General features: G+C 53.4%; 1 protein-coding gene and 1 long non-coding RNA gene across 2 annotated transcripts in view; both read left to right on the top strand.

Annotated features, from left to right (window-relative positions):
- The first annotated feature begins 7 nt into the window (after window positions 1-7).
- On the top strand, window positions 8-4,468 carry ZIC1 (Zic family zinc finger 1). Its single transcript, XM_077348742.1, has 3 exons — window positions 8-2,035; window positions 3,174-3,337; window positions 4,146-4,468. Exons 1-3 carry the CDS (start codon window positions 1,030-1,032, stop codon window positions 4,341-4,343), a joined length of 1,368 nt encoding a protein of 455 aa, XP_077204857.1. The 5' UTR covers window positions 8-1,029; the 3' UTR covers window positions 4,344-4,468.
- Window positions 4,469-13,756: 9,288 nt separating this feature from the next.
- The window catches only part of LOC143843124 (uncharacterized), a 97,144-nt gene continuing 93,082 nt past the window's right edge, over window positions 13,757-17,818 (top strand). The window contains exon 1 of the long non-coding RNA XR_013233463.1: window positions 13,757-13,962. This is a non-coding gene — a long non-coding RNA (uncharacterized LOC143843124). The remainder of the gene's footprint in view (window positions 13,963-17,818) is intronic.

The following is a 17,818-nucleotide window of genomic DNA, read 5'->3' as shown; positions in this document are numbered from 1 at the left end:
ATGATTGCCGCTATCAGTCTCGCGTTCACCGCCCGGCTGAGGAGGTGAAAGTTTCTCCCCAGGAAGATAAACCGCAAAAGACAATATTGTGCATGATTTGCGCCGCGTTTTTTTTTCCTTCCCAAAGCTGGGCAAAAAGAGAGAGAGAGAGAAAGTGAAGAGGAAAAAAGCTAAAGGAGGGGAAAAAGAGACGGAAGGAGAAAAGAGCGCAAGAGCTGGAAGAGAAGAGAAAACCGCTTGCTCGGTCGCTGCATTCCTCTAGCCTCTTTTGCATATATATACATGTATACGTAGACATATACATATATATATATATTTATCAACCCCGAGCTGAAGGAAGTTGAATTTGGGGCTGTGCCTTCCCCCCCTTTCCTCCCGCGATGTGCCTGCGTCTCCCTCTCGCCTCCCCATTGTTATTTGCAAGCGGGGTCTTTTGAATTCCCTCCCTCCTCCCCACCGCAGCCCCCCGGAAAGTGCAGTCCGAGAGGCAAGCAAGGGAGGGGGCGGCCAGGGCTCCGGCTCTCTCGCTCTCTTTTTGTGCGCGCCGATGTCTCTTTTCTTTTCGTCCGATTTTCTCTGCTTCTAGCTTTCCTTTTTCCTCGCCCCCTCCCCTGCTCGCTCGACTCCAGCTTCTCTCTCCCCTCCCCCGCCCTCGCCCACCCCTCTCGGGTTTTGGTGGCGGGTCGGTTTTTTTTTTTCCGGTCTTTTTCTTTTCTCCCCCCTTTCCTTTTCTGGTTTTGGTGCGCGCGGATGTCGAGGGGGGAGTTCCCGATGTGGTCGCCGTAGCGGGGCTGGACGCGGACTTTGGGCAGCCGAGAGGCACAGAGAGGCTGCGGGGCTCGGCAGCGCCGGCTTTCCCCGGCTGGCTCTCCGGCTCTTGCCCGCACTTCGGCGGCGGCGGCTGTTGCTCCCCCCCTCTCCTGCCTGCCCGCGGCGGCCCGCCTTCTCTCCGCGGGTCTTCCTGCTCGCTCCCTTTCTCTTTTGTGACTCGACTGCGCCGGGCGGTCGCCGCTGCCGCCACCGCCGAAGATGCTGCTGGACGCCGGCCCGCAGTACCCGGCCCTCGGCGTGACGACCTTCGGCTCCTCTCGGCACCACTCGGCGGGTGAGGTGGCGGAGCGCGAGGTGGGGCTGGGCATCAACCCGTTCGCGGACGCCGGCATGGGCGCCTTCAAGCTGAACCCCAGCAGCCACGAGCTGGCGTCGGCCGGCCAGACCGCCTTCACCTCACAGGCCCCCGGCTACGCGGCCGCTGCCGCCCTGGGCCACCACCACCACCCGCACCACCCGGGCCACGTCGGCTCCTACTCCAGCGCTGCAGCCTTCAACTCCACGCGGGACTTCCTCTTCCGCCAGCGGGGCTTCGGCGAGGCGGCGGCGGCCAGCGCCCAGCACAGCCTCTTCGCCTCGGCGGCGGCGGCGGCCGGCGGCTTCGGGGGCCCCCACGGGCATGGCGAGGCGGCTGGCCACCTCCTCTTCCCGGGCCTCCATGAGGCACAAGCCGCCGGGCACGCCTCGCCCAACGTGGTCAACGGGCAGATGCGCCTGGGCTTCTCGGGAGACATGTACGGCCGGCCGGAGCAGTACGGCCAGGTGACCAGCCCGCGCTCCGAGCACTACGCCTCGCCCCAGCTGCACGGCTACGGCCACATGAACATGAACATGGCAGCACACCATGGGGCGGGGGCCTTCTTCCGCTACATGCGCCAGCCCATCAAGCAGGAGCTCATCTGCAAGTGGATCGAGCCCGAGCAGCTGGCCAACCCCAAGAAGGCCTGCAACAAAACTTTCAGCACCATGCACGAGCTGGTGACCCACGTCACGGTGGAGCACGTCGGCGGGCCCGAGCAGTCCAACCACATCTGCTTCTGGGAAGAGTGTCCCCGCGAGGGGAAGCCCTTCAAGGCCAAGTACAAGCTGGTCAACCACATCCGCGTCCACACCGGCGAGAAGCCCTTCCCCTGCCCCTTCCCCGGCTGCGGCAAAGTCTTCGCGCGATCCGAGAACCTCAAGATCCACAAAAGGACTCACACAGGTACGGCCCGGACACTCACTGAGCCTGGGGGGGGGGGGGGGAGGGAGACAGACCCGTAGAAATTGGAAAGTGGGGGGGGGGAATGGAGGGTGCAGAAGAGAGGGTCCGCCGCTCAGTAATAAGCGATGGATCCCCTTCACTCTTCCGGGGAGTTTCATTTTCAATGATGCCTGCTGTTATTTTCTCTCACCCACTTGTCTTTTTTAAAATGGGTGGTTGGGTTGGGGTAGAATTATACATTTTGGGGAGGAATCTACCAGCCTAGAAATAAGGGAATCTGGGCAGGAAGGAGAAAGATGGCAGCAACGTGAAGTGTTAAAATTTATTGGTTTTAATTAATTGGTAGTCGAGGGCCCTGACTGTCTTGTGGTGAGAAATTCTGCTGAATATATGGCTAGCGAGACCAGCTTTATCAGCTATCATCCCCCCACCTCTGTAAATATTTAATTATGTGGCGCAATTGTAAGTAATCTGAGCCGTACGGATTTATCTGTTATTACAGGGTAACGGAGGGGCTGGGATCCTTGCAATCTCCTGTAAATCACCCATAGCCCGTCTTTTCTACCTCCACTTCCCACCCCCTCTTTTTTTTTAAACTGTCGTTTGTTTATCTAAGAATCCAGAGCGGTAGCTAGTATGATTTGTGTAGCTTATTCAGAGCTGTATAATACGCTGGAAGTTTAACAACTGTACAGTCGTAGAAGGATATATGGAAGGGGAATATAAAATAAGTGTGGGGGTGTGTGTGAAAGAGGCGATAAAATAACATTTGATTTAGCCATAAACGTGGCAAGTGAACCCCTGAGGTTTTGTGCTAAAAAAAAAAAAAACACACACACACACACACAAAAGAAAACTATTTGCCAGGCGTCCCCTTGCTGATAAAATATGCAGCTGGTCAAAATGAAGGCAAAGGAAGGAAGGAAGGAAGGAAGGAAGGAAGGAAGGAAGGAAGGAAGGAAGGAAGGAAGGAAGGAAGGAAGGAAGGAAGGTTCTCTAGGCTGCTTTTATTTAGTTGTGCTCAGGAAGTTATAGTTGGAGTTGCAATAGGCCAGGGCGTTTGCTTGGTATAATTCAAGAGCAATAAAAATATTCGCCCGAATTCTCACTGGGTCGACTTGGTTTATTTTTGCCCCAGGTGAAAAGCCCTTTAAGTGCGAATTTGAGGGTTGTGACCGGCGCTTCGCCAACAGCAGCGACCGCAAAAAGCACATGCACGTCCACACTTCCGACAAGCCTTATCTCTGCAAAATGTGCGACAAGTCCTACACGCACCCGAGCTCCCTCCGCAAACATATGAAGGTAAACGCACTTCCGGAGGCTCCGGGAGCTCCGCGGCCCACTTGGCCTTCGCCTCTCTGCGTCCCCTGGCCGCTTGGATAAGGCGCTGCGCTCTACGTGGGGGTCAGGGTTGGGGGGGGGGGCGGAAGGGAGGGGAGATGGGTCCATGAAGCCGAAGCGACTGGAGGCTGCAGGCGGGAAGCGGGAAGCCTCCGGCCCAGGTTCTTTGGCCCGCCTGCCGAGAGACTTCCCAGCTTCTGGAGCGTCCGTTGCCGGACATTGGAAGCTCCACGCTAGAGCTCCAGAGGAGAGTCTCGGGCCTGGCTCCTGGGCCGGCCGATGTGAGGGCGGCGCATGGCTGCAGGGGAAGGATTTGGAGGACAGATGCAACTGCGGGAAGCCGACAAGGGGAGCGGGTGGGCAGGCAGCCACCTTTGCGGCTTGGGTGGCAAGCTTGGCTCGGCGGGATCCGGCAAGTCTTCGGTGTCTCCCCGGGCCCTGCACCGCCTTCTGGGCCTGCAAGGGGCGCCGAGAGCAGGCGCTTGGGGCGGAGAGGTCCGAGAGCCACGGGGGCTCCGAAAGAGGCCGAGCAGCCCACTTATTCGCCAGGCGGGATCGCCAACTTGAGGTGACCGCTGCCAGGGCCTGGAAGCCGAGCTAACTCGGCGAGCCACGCAGCTGACCTGGTGCGAGTCGATTTTCCCGATGGAAAGGGTCGCCCTCTCTAGCCAGGCGGGTCTGCCGCACCCCTAGGCCCATGGCTGCGTGGACGCCTCCCTGCCAGGCCACGACCTGGGCCCTTCCTGTGATCTGTTCTGCTGTCTTCCAGGTCCACGAATCGTCCTCCCAGGGATCCCAGCCTTCTCCCGCGGCCAGCTCCGGCTACGAGTCTTCTACGCCCCCGACGATCGTTTCTCCGTCGACAGAAAACCAAACCACCAGCTCCTTATCCCCTTCGTCTTCAGCAGTCCACCACACGTCCAGCCACAGCACGCTCACGTCAAATTTTAACGAATGGTACGTTTAAACAAACAAATGAACAAACGCAAATCCAACCTATTTAAAAAGACTCCAAAAATGAATGAACACTTTGAAATCAATTTTTTTTTTTTGGCTTGGTTCGGGTGTTTTCCTGTTCTTAAAAAAAAATAATATGCTGCCAGTAGACCCAGGACCGAATCAAATCAAGCATATTAGGTTTTGGTTTCTTTCTGTTTCCTTTCCCGGTTTTTCCTTCCTTCTGTTTCTCATATTTGGCTTTGGGTTTCGTGGCATTTGGGTCAAAAGGCTTGGAAAGGTTTTTGTAGGGCGCCTAAGAAGAGCAGGGGTCCCGGGCCGTCTGTGTCAGCGTTGCAGGGCGTTTTGAATAAAACCACTGACTGGATTCTCCAAGTGCATGTCTTTCTGGGCAGCGGCCCTGGCTGCAGGTTCCTTTTCTCCCCATCCCCTTTTCTTTCTTTCTCTCTTTCTCTCTCCCTCTTTCTTTGTGTAAATACAGAAATATTAGCTTACAATGTACTGTTTGATTTTGTAAATAGTCATACCACAAGTTGAATAAGGGGATATGTGGAATTGTGGTCTTTGCATATATGTGGGGGGAGGGGAATAGGGGAAGGGAGGGGGAGGAGGTGGAAGGGGGGGCAAAGGAGGGAGGAGTTAGTAAATCAACTATTTGTACTGAATGGCAAGGATGTTCTAGTAAATGTGTACCAAAATGTGAATTACTTTGTATTATTACAGTCTAAACGTCAATCTAACAAGGATATTATTATTGGTATTAATGTGCTTTTTCTTTTGTATAAAGTGCAAACATTTTGTCGCCAAGTCCAGTCTAAGTAGTGCAGTAAAATGTTGTTACACGTCCTGTCAAGAAATTCGTATAGTGCAAGCCTGGATCTGCGTGTCAAATTGTTACATTTGTTTATGTAAAGTGATATTAAAAAAAAAAGCTATAAACTATAACCTGTCCGTTGCTTTTGGCAAATACAACCACATACTGTATATACTTCCTAATTTTCCATATTTATCCGCATGTAAAGGTCCGGTTATACATGTTACAGATATTCAATATTTATGGATAGAAGAATTGGTATGTACAATTTAGTTTACAGAACTGTTTGGTAACATTTCGTACCTTATTAAAGATTCTGAAATCCCAGAATGCCGTGGTAGGAATCCTTATTGACTGAGCCTGCTGCTGCAAGTGAAAAGCCAGGGCTTAGGACAGCCGACTCCCGACTGGACCCAGGAGATTTCCCCCACCCCACCCAGAACGCTTCCCGCCCCTGGTCTCCCCATAGGTCGTCTCCAACGTAGCCACGTTAATATCAGTGTGAGCTATGAACGGTGTCTCTGCTGGCTTCAGTTTTTAGATTGATTCCTATTTGTATATACAAGAAGTTTGGGGCCCAAATTTAATTCAGATGGCGGGATAATAATGATAATAATATGTGAGAGCAATAAATAGGAGGTGTATGGATGTCAATAGTGCAGATTGACCCACCCTCCCCCAGGCCTCTTTTGGAGTGGAACAGTTTCTTAAAATGAACTTTTCCCCTCTCCCCCTCCCTTCTGCTATTGGCGGTAATGCTTGAGGTGACTTCGGAGTTTGTGTGTGTGGTTTTGTTTTGTAGATGGACAGGCTGCAGCTCCAACTTCTTTGAAGCATTTCCTCTCTGCCAGGCCTCCTCCTCCTCCCCCCCTCTGCCCGCCCCAATCCCGTCTCCCTAAAATACGCTCCATTGTTATTCTTCCCAACCTGTGTTAGGGCGGTTATTATCATTTCTACGGCTTTGCCCATGTTAATAGTTTCTCCCCCCCCACCTTTACCCCACCATCAACAAAATGAAGCAAGCTGGGGAGGGAGGGGGGCAGGCTGATGTCGTTTGATTATCTCTTTTATACCTCCTCCCCCCACCCTATTTACTAAAGAAATTCGTTCCGTTGGCTGGCGGTGATACAGTAAATTTGTAAATGAGAAGACAATATATATATATGTGTGTGTGTATGTATGTATATATAAAAATCTAAATTACTTGTGCTTAATGACTGTAGCAGAACGCCTTTCCGTCTAAATCAGATTGTCTCCCCTTGCAGTTTAGTTTGATAGATTTGCAAGCGGCGGCGCTTCCGTTGACTTCGCGCAGGCTCGCAGGAGCTGCCGGGCTTTGTTCCCCGGCGTAGCTTGCATGACCGCCCCATTAAGCAGACAACATATCAACAGACAACGCAGATAGAGAGCGGGGCGAAAGCGCTCTCTCTCTCTTGCGCGCTCCGTTCGGGATCTGATGTCATGGAGTGAAAGGCACAGGCCCACCTTCTCTTGGGCCGAGATGCCCTGCAGCAGGTGCCCTGGAAACCTGTCTCTGGATGGCAGAGGAGGGGAGGGGTGGTGGTGCGAACTATTTAGCCACACCAGGCCAACTTTAAGAGCCAGGAGGAGGGGAAAGGCTGCCCTGTGGCTTCTTTCTTTCCAGCACAGTCTGAACCCCAGGCACAGCGAACCCCTGCCCTCGTGGCTCCATGGAGATTGTCCGGGAGACAGAAGCTGAGGGCTGAGGGCTGAGGGGTGGGCTGGGTCCTATTATAGCTCCCCTGGGCCTGCCTTGATGGGGAAGCAGGCGGGAGCTGGGCTCCAATGGATTTCTCTCTCCCGCTGCAAAGAAACCCTCTGAAATGGTCGAGTTTTCCTCCCTACCTCCTCCCTCCCCACCTTCCTTCCTTCCTTTTTTTTGTTTTTAAACTTCACTTTCTAGAAACGGTTGTGCTGTCAAGCTGCTCCTGTTCTCGGCGTCGTCAGTGCAAAGAGCGCCACCTTGCAGGGCTCGCGGCTACTGAAAAGAAAGTTGGAGGTGGAAATCCCGAGAAGCAGACAAGCTTCCCCGGGAGCTGCCGCCGCCGCTAGCCCCAGCAACTGGCCCAACCCCTGGCCAAGCACCGGGCCTGAGGCGTAGGGGGGTGGGCTTGTAGCACCCTGGTCCAGAAGGACAGCCCTGCGGTGGGCCCGGCACGCCAGCCCTGTCCACTTCTCTCCCTTCCCCTCCCCTCCCCCTCTCGCAGCAGAATTCCGAGAAACTGGAAGGGAGTCGAGGCGCTCTGAGATTGACCCAAAGCGATGAATATTGTCTACGCTTTAACCCTGCCTTCTTTCCCTTTCCGAAATGTGCCAGCACCCCAACCTCATGTTTTGCTAAGATGAAAAGTTATGATTTACAATTCTTCTTATGACTATTATATTTTTATTTCAAAAGCAACACAAGTCATAGGTCTCTTGAAACGACCGGTTCGGTGACGTATATCAGAAAAAAACCATGCTACAAACAAAACAATATCTTCTTCTTTACAGTTTATACAGATTTAAACAGAGGTTTTTTTTAAATTACTAGGCGGCTGTGTTTGTTGATTTGTTTGTTTTAAAAAGGAGAGCGATCATTCGCCCCGACAGTGACAGTGTCTTCGCTGTAGAGACCAATACCTGGCGAGGATGGGTATTTGAATTTTAAAAACAAACAAAACCAGGGGCTTGCCCAGGAGGCTTGGGGGAGGGGGAGGCGTGCCTGGAAGGGCCTCAGGAAGTCCAGCGCTCTGGGCCGCTGCGCGGGGACCGTTCCGAGGGTCTGCCGGGTGAGATGCATTTCGCAGTCTTTTCTCCACGGGCGATTAGGTCTGGGAAGACGGCGCTGGAGGGACCGCGAACGCTTCTTTCGCAGGAGGCCAAGACGAGGCTGCAGGGCGGCGTTTGCGCAGAGGAAGCCGGCGGCGCCTGCAGCTCGGCCGAGGCGGCTTCTGCTTGGTCTTCTTGGCCTTTCTGGAGGCCCAGCCAGAGCCTCTGCGGACCACCCCGAAGCCCGACCTCAAACGGGCAGGACGGCGGTGGGAGCGCGTCCTCCCGGTTCGCCCATGCCTCGGCCGAGGGGCAGGCGCCTGGCTCGGCCTTTCTTTCGCCAGGCGCCCCTCGGATGGCTTCGTCGAACGATCAGCATTCTCCCCGGAGAGCTCGACCACTCCCCTCATTTATATGTGTGTGCATATATATATTTCATATATGTATATAGAAATATGCTTAGAGAGAGTCAGCCTTTGTAGCAGGTTGCAACAATTTTGGGGCCTATTTACTTAGAAGCAAGTCCAATTGAAATCGAGAGGATTTACTCCTGCGTAAGCCTGGCTAAACTACAAGGGGGCATTTTGAGAAAGAGGGGTGGCGATGGAAATAAATATGAGGAAGGTCACTGGAAATTTCTTGAGGTTTTAGGGATGGCCAGCTCTTCTTTTCTGCATTTTTAGAGAATAAAAAAGAGTGTATTTCCCAGTCCTTGTTGGTGTTCCGTTGGAGAGATCAGAATATAAAATTCCGTTTGTATTAATTGATTGATTGATTGATTGATTGATCAGGGAACCTCTGCTGAAATTCAATACATTGAGTAATTTCCAAGTCAGCACTTTTGACTAGAGCACAATGAAAGATGGGGGGAGGCAAGAAGGAGAGGCGAGGAGCTATCGATGAAATGCACCTTAAGCACCAGTCTGCTGCAAGTTAGCATGGCCAAAAATGTCTAATGGGATCATTGAAGCGAAGCTGGTGTTTTCTGTCAAAAAGGCTGTGTTTTGATGCACTGGGAACCTGCAAAAGACGAGCGCTGCTATCACGTCTGATCATCTGGATATATCGTATAACTTGTTGGTATAATGTATCTATAATACCTCCCCCACCACTTTACTGTTCTGTGTATTCAAATGTCCATTTCACCTCTGTGGGCGCAAGTAGACCCTGGACTGCGGGAGGAAGGGTGTATATCCCAGATCCTGAGCGAATGGCTACTTAAGAGATTATTGCGTTTTCCAGGGAACAAAAACAGACTGGGATGCTGCTGAAAGGAGAGAGAAACCAAAGGGTTGGAAAAATGATTTGGATGAACAAAGAATGAACATAGGAATTGTAATGATTTTTTTTTAAGTGTATTCCAGAGCGCCAAAAAACAAAGATTTTAATTAAAAATCCTATGAGCCGGTATCTAGATTTATCTAGATTTATTAACATGCATATTGTTATGTAGTTGGATTTTTATGCTTCCCCTGTACACATGCATGTTTTCTTGTGGCGAATATAAATATTCCACTATTACTCACCTATTGCACTGTGACGGTTGAACTTTTCTCTATACTGCTTCGGGTGGTTTAAATACGGACTTTTAAAACAATAATCATAATTAGGGTATATTTTGCTGCTGCTGTTCGCTGCCTTTTGCCTTAAGACACCCCTCCAGACATTCATGTGCATCTATGCAGGCCCACGTGCAGTGTCTCACAGGCACTCCCCACTCTCTATCTCCCTGGATATTTGCCTCCTCTTCCACTTTCTGGCGTGCTTACCCTACCTGCAACTATGAAGAGGCAAGACAATGGAAACCATCGCCAGGTTTCTTTCCTGTTCCCTCTGGCAAAGAAACAAGGCGCACGTGTGCCTGCCCACGCCTAGACACACCTGCGCACCACCACCACGAGTCCCCTTCGAAAGGCTCCTGCGCATTCACAAGGCGGTGCCGCCCCGAGCCCCGGCCTGCAGCTCCAGGTCTGCTCCGCAAGGGAGGTCTGCTCCAGCCCCCGGCCGCAAGGAAAGGCTCCCGCGAAAGCCGAGAGGGCTGTTTTTACCAGGCAGCTGTGATCAATTGGTAACATTTATTTCCTGTTCAGAACGATAGCACAAAATAGCACGAAGGAGGCCGGAAGCAAATTAAGTCGCCTTTTAAGAGAGAGACAGTCAGGCCAGCTTCACCCCCAAAATTAAAAAAAAAAATCTCCCCCATATACTGTGTACCTTCACGGCACACTTCAGCAAGTCCAGGTGTATCCAGACGTATAGTTGAAGCGCAAGACAAGAGACACCTGGAAGGGTAGCCAGCAAAAGGCGTTCCAAGCGAGGTGTTAATTTCAAGGGTGTGTGTGTTAGGGGGGGTTGTTTGGGTTTGCACACGTGCACCCAACCGCTAGCACAGAAATGGCCGAGAGCTCAGGTCGGCGCGCGTCATAACACTTCTCCCCGCGCAGCAACAGACCCACGGGGGCCTTCAGGTGTTTGTGTTTACCAGATGTTTGGCCACGATGCTTATGTTTACCTGACGTTCGTTGCAGCCAGGCCCCAAATGCCCCCTGAGCGCGCCTGTTTCCAGAGCCAAAGGCCAGCTCTGCTCTGTGTGTGTGTGTGTGAGACAGAGAGAGTGAGACAGAGAGAGAGAGAGAGAAATAAATTGCATTTGTAGAGGAAAAACAACTGCCAGACGGTGTGTTTTCTTTTTGACACTTTCCAGGCGAGAAAGCCTGGGAAACTGGAGATAGGTAAGGAGGCCTGCTCCCCCCCTCCTTTTCATCCTTTCTTTCTTTTTTGGCAAAGGCGCGTTCCTGGAAAACATGGCAAGGCGGCGGTTTGTGAAGCCCGGCGGTGCTTTCTGGCTTGACCGGGGCTGCTGCCAGGACTTTCTGCGAGAGCGCTTCTTTGCCACATAGGAAACAGGCTGCTCTCTTGAAGAACCCACACAAACACAGGCACACACGCAGAGACACAGACACGCACTGGCCGGCGTTCGATGGAGCCTCACGGCGCATGCGCCTCGCTCCCCCTCCCTCCGGCACCAGCTCCACGTGCTCTTGAATATTTATAACTCTCTGCACTTCCTAAACTGTCTAGAGAAGGTAACCACACAGAGCCTAAATCATCGGGAAACCGCTGGCTGGGCTCCCAAAATAGTTTAGTAGAGGGAATATATGCACGTGTTTGTTTTCAGACATCGAGGGTTTAAGGCAGATCGCAATCCAGCGAGGCGCAGAAGGTTCATAAAACCTTGATGGATAAACAGCCACCCTTGGAGGGAGAAGGAGAAAAAAAAATAAGAATAAGAATAAGCAGCCAGAGCGCTCCGGAGGGCCTCCGCCGCCGCCAGACGGTTCTCCAAGCAGCTTTAGAACAACCCTTTTACTCCGATTGAGCCCGGAAGCCCCGGAGTTGTCCTCAGAGCCTTGTTTACGAAGTCGATCCCCGGGGCTGCTCCCTTCCCCCACCCCCAAATAAGCTGCCGTTCTGTTGTGTTATTAATAATGATATCAGCAAATTCATTTGACTCCACGCTTAGGCGGACCCAATTATCTGCCTCGGATGAATCGCTCCTCAGGCCCCAACAGGGGTCTTTCGCTGCCTTTTTGCTGCATCCCCGGAGCTACCCCCCCCCCCCCCGCCAGTGCCTGGGCAGCGCCACTCCTGTCTGGTCCATTCTGTCTCTCCTCCGAGCCCCCCCCCCCCCCCTTTCTCTCTCTGAAGGAACTGGGCAATCCTATGTAGAGTTGCTGCCGTTCAACGCACTGGAAACAACAGGCAGTGCAATCTTATGCCTGGTACATCTCCTATGCATAGTGCAAGACCGCTGCTACGCAATTCATTTCTACCCATTTGTGGGATATGGGGTCGTCTAGCCAGACCCTCCTTTACACACACACAACTTCCCCCAGAGAAGTTGCCCGCTTAGCACAATCGCCTTCTGTGACGTGAGATGGCCGGCTGCCCAGGGGGAAAAAGAAAAGAGAAGGCGATATGGATTTCGTGTCCCTTGGCTCTGGGCTGCACAGAGTATCTCGTTGCAGCGCTCTCTACACCAGGTCGTAATTTATTTGCAGATCTTATCCTGTGCTGTTGAATCAAAAGGCGAACAGCGTGAACTCTGTTCGGCTCTGGAAAGGCATTGATTTCAGTGGAACTCCCTTCCCAGGTAAACGACGCTTAAGGTCCACTTGTAGCTACTCCGGATAAAATAAACAAATACAAATGACTTGCTCCACGAGTGTGTATTACATATAGTTTACAAGTGTAGCACTTTGTGATAAAGGGGAAACCGGTTAGTCATTACAAGTGCAGCACTTTGGGCTCTCGATTAACCACAGAGGACCCGTTCCGGTGGGTTTAGCCAAGTTGGCAACTCAGTCAAAGCGCGTGGGTTTTCACCCTGCAGAATCCTGCTAAAATCCCCCTCAGAGCACTGGCTTAACGCTGAAAAAAATTACATTTATCTGAGCTGCAGATGGGACTAAATGACTGAAATTTAGGAACCATCCAGTGCCGTCGAGACGCATTCTGAGTCGCCTCCTGCATTCTCTCCCCCCCTTCCCCCAGGGAGCAAAGCCCAGCTCCCGGATGGCGCTGTCGCCCGGCCTTCCTCAAGCGGCCTCAACAGTCACCTCCTTCGACCTGTCCATTCTCACTCCCAGCGTTAGCGGAAGGACTATTATGGGATGGATGGGCCCCAGCTCCTCGGAGGACACTGTCTGCCCTGGAGATCACCTCCCCCTGCCTTCCTCTCTCTGTTTGTAAACAAAAAAACAACCAACAAAAAACACCACCTGGGATTCAAATTCTGGACCCCAGATGCCTAGGAAGACCCGGGGAGGGGGAGGGACAGCCCGTAGATATGGCTACAGGTCTAATCGCAGCTCTTGATCTGATGTTTCTACGGGTTATTATATAGGAGATCGAGATTTTTAAAAAATTGTTTTTTACACTTTTTTACACTTAAAAAAAAATCTTAACCAAACAAACAAACAAGCCTCTACAGATCAAAGACCGAAAGCAGGTTTGTTCCAACCTAGCAACATAGCTCTATGAAGATATGCTTAGCTAGGGAGAAGGTGTGTGTGTGGAGGGGAGTTTTTGGGAGAGAGGATTGAAGCACAGGGATGCCCACGCATACACCTGAGAACCACGTGACTGGTCAGCCTCTCTGTCAATAGAAAGGTTCAGTTCATTCAGTTCATTCAGTAAAAAAACATGAGGGGAGGAGAAAGACCACCGCCCACCCTCAACTGTTGCTTTCCTTTTACTTCTCCTTCTCCTCCTCCGTTAAAGATCACAGTACCTGTATTGACACTTTCGAAATTGCTTCTCCTAACCACGCTGAATGGAGCTAATCTATACTCCGGCTTGATCCGCCGGTGCCTCTTCCAGGACTGCATTATAGGCTCAGATACACAGCTTCCCCCCATTCCCCAAGGAAACAATAAAAGGCAAACAAATAACCTTCCAGTGCAGGAGAGGGGGGGGGGAGGAAAAATAAAAAACAACAACAGACAAAACGCACTGTTGAGATCCTTTGAATCATCGAACCTCTTACAATATTCCTTGCTTCCATTTTATTAAAAAGGGATTTTGGGGGTGGGGGTGGGGGAAGGGGGACAAGAAGACAAAAGTAGACCAAAGTAAACCAAACAAAAGGCACATCCGCCTGGACCTTGGTCTGAAGGCTGTTTTGTTTACAAAATAATATTTATTGGCGGGTGACCCCCCTCCCTCCTCCGGCCCGGTTAACCCTTTGCGCTAGCCTGAGGGACTGTCACAGAGATTTGGCCCTGACTCTAATCCCCCCCTCCTCGCTCTCCCCTCTCCTCTCTCTCTTTCTGTATAGATCTGGCACGGTCTTGCGCTCCAAACTCCCAGATCTTTGTTTCACCGGGGCGGCCAGAAAGAGCCAGAGCGCGCTCTGCTCTCCCTTCCCCTCTTTGCCTGCTCCAAAACAAAACAAAAAAAGCAAACTCCGAAACTTTTCTCCTGTTAGTCACTTCTCAGACCCACTGGCGGCGTTGACGGAAAATCTTAGGCGCCCGTCTTGGTAAGTGAAGCGTTCTCCGTCGCACAAGGGCACTGCCGGGATGGCCCGACCGTGTGGGTGTGTGTGTGTGTGCATGTGTGAGTGGCGTGTGGCTGCGTTTTGTGGCGGCGGTTGGCTTTGCCCGCCGAGCTGTGCTCAGCCCTGTGCAGAGTTCCCCTCCGGTGGCGTCGGAAGAAATCCAGGGAAGGAGAGAGCCCGGGCGCAGCGCGCTGGGGGCGCAGATGGAGTTGCTGGGGCAGCAGGGACGGTAGAGCTGCCCGGTCCACTGGGTAGCGGCACCGAGGCCAGCCTTGGCCCAAAGTTGGGCCCAGGCCACAAAGGCACCACCCCTGCGAGCGGCCGAGGCCTGGGGGGCGGAGGGGGGGGGGGCTTTTGGAGTCTTCGGTTAGGGCCCAGTGAGAGGTGGATGGGGAGCTTGCATTCTCTCCCCCTCGTTTTTGCTCGGGTAAGATTGCCAGCTCTCAGTGCAGCCCGCATTTTAGGGTGACCACAGTTCCCCGCCCCCCCCCCAGCCCCAAGACCGGGCTTCTCAGTGCCCTAGCCAGGCAAGGGGCACCCCAGGAGCCTTAAGTATTGCAGCCAATCACTCCTGAGTACGGACCCCCCCCCCCCATCTTCGAAAGTGCAACTCGGAATGATGGAGACAGGTATTCAGACGAGGTCTCCTTGGGATTCTTCTTTGGGTTCTCCCCTCCCCCCCCCCCGCTTTGTTTCCTTTTTTTTTTAAAGGAGAAAGTGAATGCAACCGCTGTGTAGGGCTGACCTTTCATTGACACGCCTTGGTGGGGGATGGCGTGCAATGAGGGTTGCCTCAGCTAGAGGAGTTGAGGTGATTCTCTCTCCCCATTCCCTCCCCTGCCCCGAAATCAGGGCAAAGGCTCATCCTCCGGGTCTGGAAGTTGAGCAAAGTTCAAGAGAGCTAGAATCCCCCCTCGAGACTGCCCGCCCGCCCTGGAAGTCACAATGGGGGGAAGACGACCTCCCCCAGGGCGGGGGGGGGGAGCAGGAGGCGGCGGCAGCGGCGGGAGTAGCAGCAGCCCGACCTTCAAGTTCACGGCGCTCGCCGCTTTTCGAGAGCTTCTCGGCGTGACTCTCCCCGGGTCGCCCGAGTGAGGAGGCCGCCCGCCGCCGAGAGCTCTCTGGCGAGCGCTAACAAGTGGCCCGTCGCTCTTGCAGGGTGGGCAAGTGGGAGCCCAGCGCATCCCTCCCCACCTTAAAAAAAAAAGACAAGAAAAAGGCGTACTTTAAAAAGACAGAGAAGAGGCGCCTGTGTGTAAATGCAGGCTTCAGAAATTCGGAACGGATTAATATACAATCCGAGTTGCCTCATGGGATAGAATTAATATGGGGAATATGATTTTGGCTTCCGGGACCAAGCAAACAAACACTGCCCCATCTCTTCCCCACCCCACAACTACATCTCTTTTCTTGTTTCTACTCCCTACCCCCTTTCCAATAAGATTGACCTGTTTGCAGAAACCGGAGATCCGGTTTGCTTCTCTCGAGTATTATTAAACGAGACCAGCATTGAGTACATTCATGTAAGACGCTAGCAGGCCCGCCTGTTTTGTAAGGAGTCCAGGGCCACAAGCCGCTTGATCGGGCATAGCCACTGGCATTTGGCCAAAGCCCGGGGGCATGGCGGGAAAGTATCACTAGAAGTGCAGAGGATGCCCCCTTTCCCTGCCCCCTTCCCCCCTCCACTTGTCCAAGGGTGCTGGCTAGACTCCCTGCAACCCTGTTTCCTTCTGGAATCCTGTCTTTAAATCCTGTAGGTGAAAATCCATACGTTTCCCTGACTAGTGGAGATCTACCCACTAGCCAGACTGGCAGTCTGCTTCCCAGTGGTTTCCACTGCCCGAAGCCTCCCGGGTGCCAACGAAAAATGCATCTAATAATCGGTTTTGCAAAAGACCCACGGCCAGAAAACCGCTTCTTCCTTTGAATCAATGGCGGCGGCTGGGCAAGAAAATGGGCTGAGATCCTGTGTTCTATGGCAATGTATGAATGGGAGGGCAACTGTAAGGCTGAGCCCCTCTGTCGGTTCATTGCCAGGGAGACGCTGTTGCCGCCGAAACCACCGAGGTTTCCGCCCTGGCAGAGTCGCGCTGAGTCTGACCAGAATCCCCCAAGACGGCATCTTTGGATCCCATTCCCTTTTCAAGCAGACCAAGGGGACTCCAGCCCCCAGGCAAGCTTCTCTGGACAGCGCGAGCATTTCCCCAGGAAAAGAAACAACCCAGGATACACTCATAAGAAAAGTCCCCTGGAGGACAGGAAAGTCGCCCACCCATCCCTGACTCTCCTATTTTGTAGATGGCCGTGAAAGTCAAGCGCTGCCCTTTGGTCCGGGCATCTGATGGCACAAGACTGGGATGTACTCAGTCGGGAGTGCGTTTAGGATTGCAGCTTCCATGAGAGCCACCGGTGAGGTGTGCTGAGCCCTCTTTCCGATGCCCGCCACACACACGTCCCTCCCATAACAGCTTTAAAAGGCCTCCTGTTATGCCTCCATTTTAGACAGACCCCCAGTATTCTGATTGGCCTCCTGGAGCTAGAGGAAGCCCGGTGAAATGCAGGGGATCCGACTACAAGTCACACGGCCTAGGTGCATTTAGACAGGGACACAAAAGGCAGGTCCGTTTGGGCAGAGCGCGTGTGTTAAAGGCCGCCTGGCTCTGGTCCTGGAGGCGACGACGCGCCTTCGGCCTTTCCTCTCGGACCCCAGTCCAGCTGACTCGCTGACAACCAGCGTGCTGAAGAGCCGGGCAGAGATTAACCCCCGTCTCGCAACTGAGCTGGAGCTGAGCAACGCCTTGGATCCCCACCCTGGATGCTCAGGGGAATGGGAACCCAATCTGGCCAGGGGATCTCTGGCGCACGGAGGGGGCTTTCGCTCCCACCGACCACATTTCTCCAGCCGCAGTCGGAAAGCCCCCTCCCCGCCAGGGAGGCTGCAGGGACCTCACCTGGGGCGTGGGAGCGCAGCCGGAGGCTCTCCCAAGGCCCCGTTTCATTGCGGGTTGGGGGTCCGGGGAGGAAAAGGCAAAGACTTCGGTTTGATTGCGCGGGCTATGAGCCCGAGGGGTTTGGCCCGCCGCTGAGATGACCAGAGACCCTGTTCCGTGGGGCCCCTTGCGCTGCCCCAACCGCGCTCCCTCTCTCCCCCCCCCCCCGGCCGCTGCATCCTGCCCCCTCCCCCAAGTCGAATCCCGAAGTGCTTCTAAAGGTACCCGATGACAGACTCTTGGCAGGGGAGGGAAGCCTGAAATCTCCGAGAGGCTAAATCAGAGGAGGACTAAAAATAGACGTCGCGTAACAACTCCGCATCCAAAACGGGCACTCGTCTGACTGAAATAGCCCGCGAGCCCACGAGTGCCGGAAATAAATGGAAACGGCTATCAGTGGTGGGGCTTTCTCCCCGGTTTGCAACGTTTCATGGCGCGGCTGCACATAAAAGCCGTTTGAAAAGACTTCCTGTCCTATCTGCATCCTGCAGCCCGTCATTTTTCGTTCTTTGCATCTCCAGAACATGGAGCTAATTAATCATGTGCGCCTCCCCCCTTCCCCCCTCCTTGTCTTGAAGCCCCAGTTTCTGGAAAACGAGATGCCTCCACTTTTGCGTGCGCTGGCAAACACCGCTTGGCTGGACGGCCGCTGTTCTCTCTGCTTTTAGCCCGCCAGCTGCTGCCAGGCAGAACTCCGCCGGACCTCTTGGTCGGGCTCCTGTCCAAACCAGGGCTGGAGGGCTGAGAGCGCACATGATCGTAAAAGGAAGCAACGCCTCAGCCCCCCCCCCCCCCTTCCCAGTCAGAAGTTAATGTCAGGTTTTCTAGAGAACACACTAAGAATATCA

This window comes from Paroedura picta, chromosome 8, assembly GCF_049243985.1.
Source record: "Paroedura picta isolate Pp20150507F chromosome 8, Ppicta_v3.0, whole genome shotgun sequence".
NCBI classification, from domain to species: Eukaryota; Metazoa; Chordata; class Lepidosauria; order Squamata; family Gekkonidae; genus Paroedura; species Paroedura picta.
Note: the sequence above shows the minus strand (reverse complement) of the source record. Positions and strands in the feature narration are given on the sequence as shown.

What these genes read in the sequence shown, in the direction of transcription:
- ZIC1 (XM_077348742.1), top strand. Translation starts at nt 1,030, where the DNA reads ATGCTGCTGGACGCCGGCCCGCAGTACCCGGCCCTCGGCGTGACGACC. An exon ending in CCACAAAAGGACTCACACAG is followed by an intron (nt 2,036 to 3,173) that starts GTACGGCCCGGA and finishes TTTTTGCCCCAG; the next exon opens with GTGAAAAGCCCTTTAAGTGC. An exon ending in CCCTCCGCAAACATATGAAG is followed by an intron (nt 3,338 to 4,145) that starts GTAAACGCACTT and finishes GCTGTCTTCCAG; the next exon opens with GTCCACGAATCGTCCTCCCA.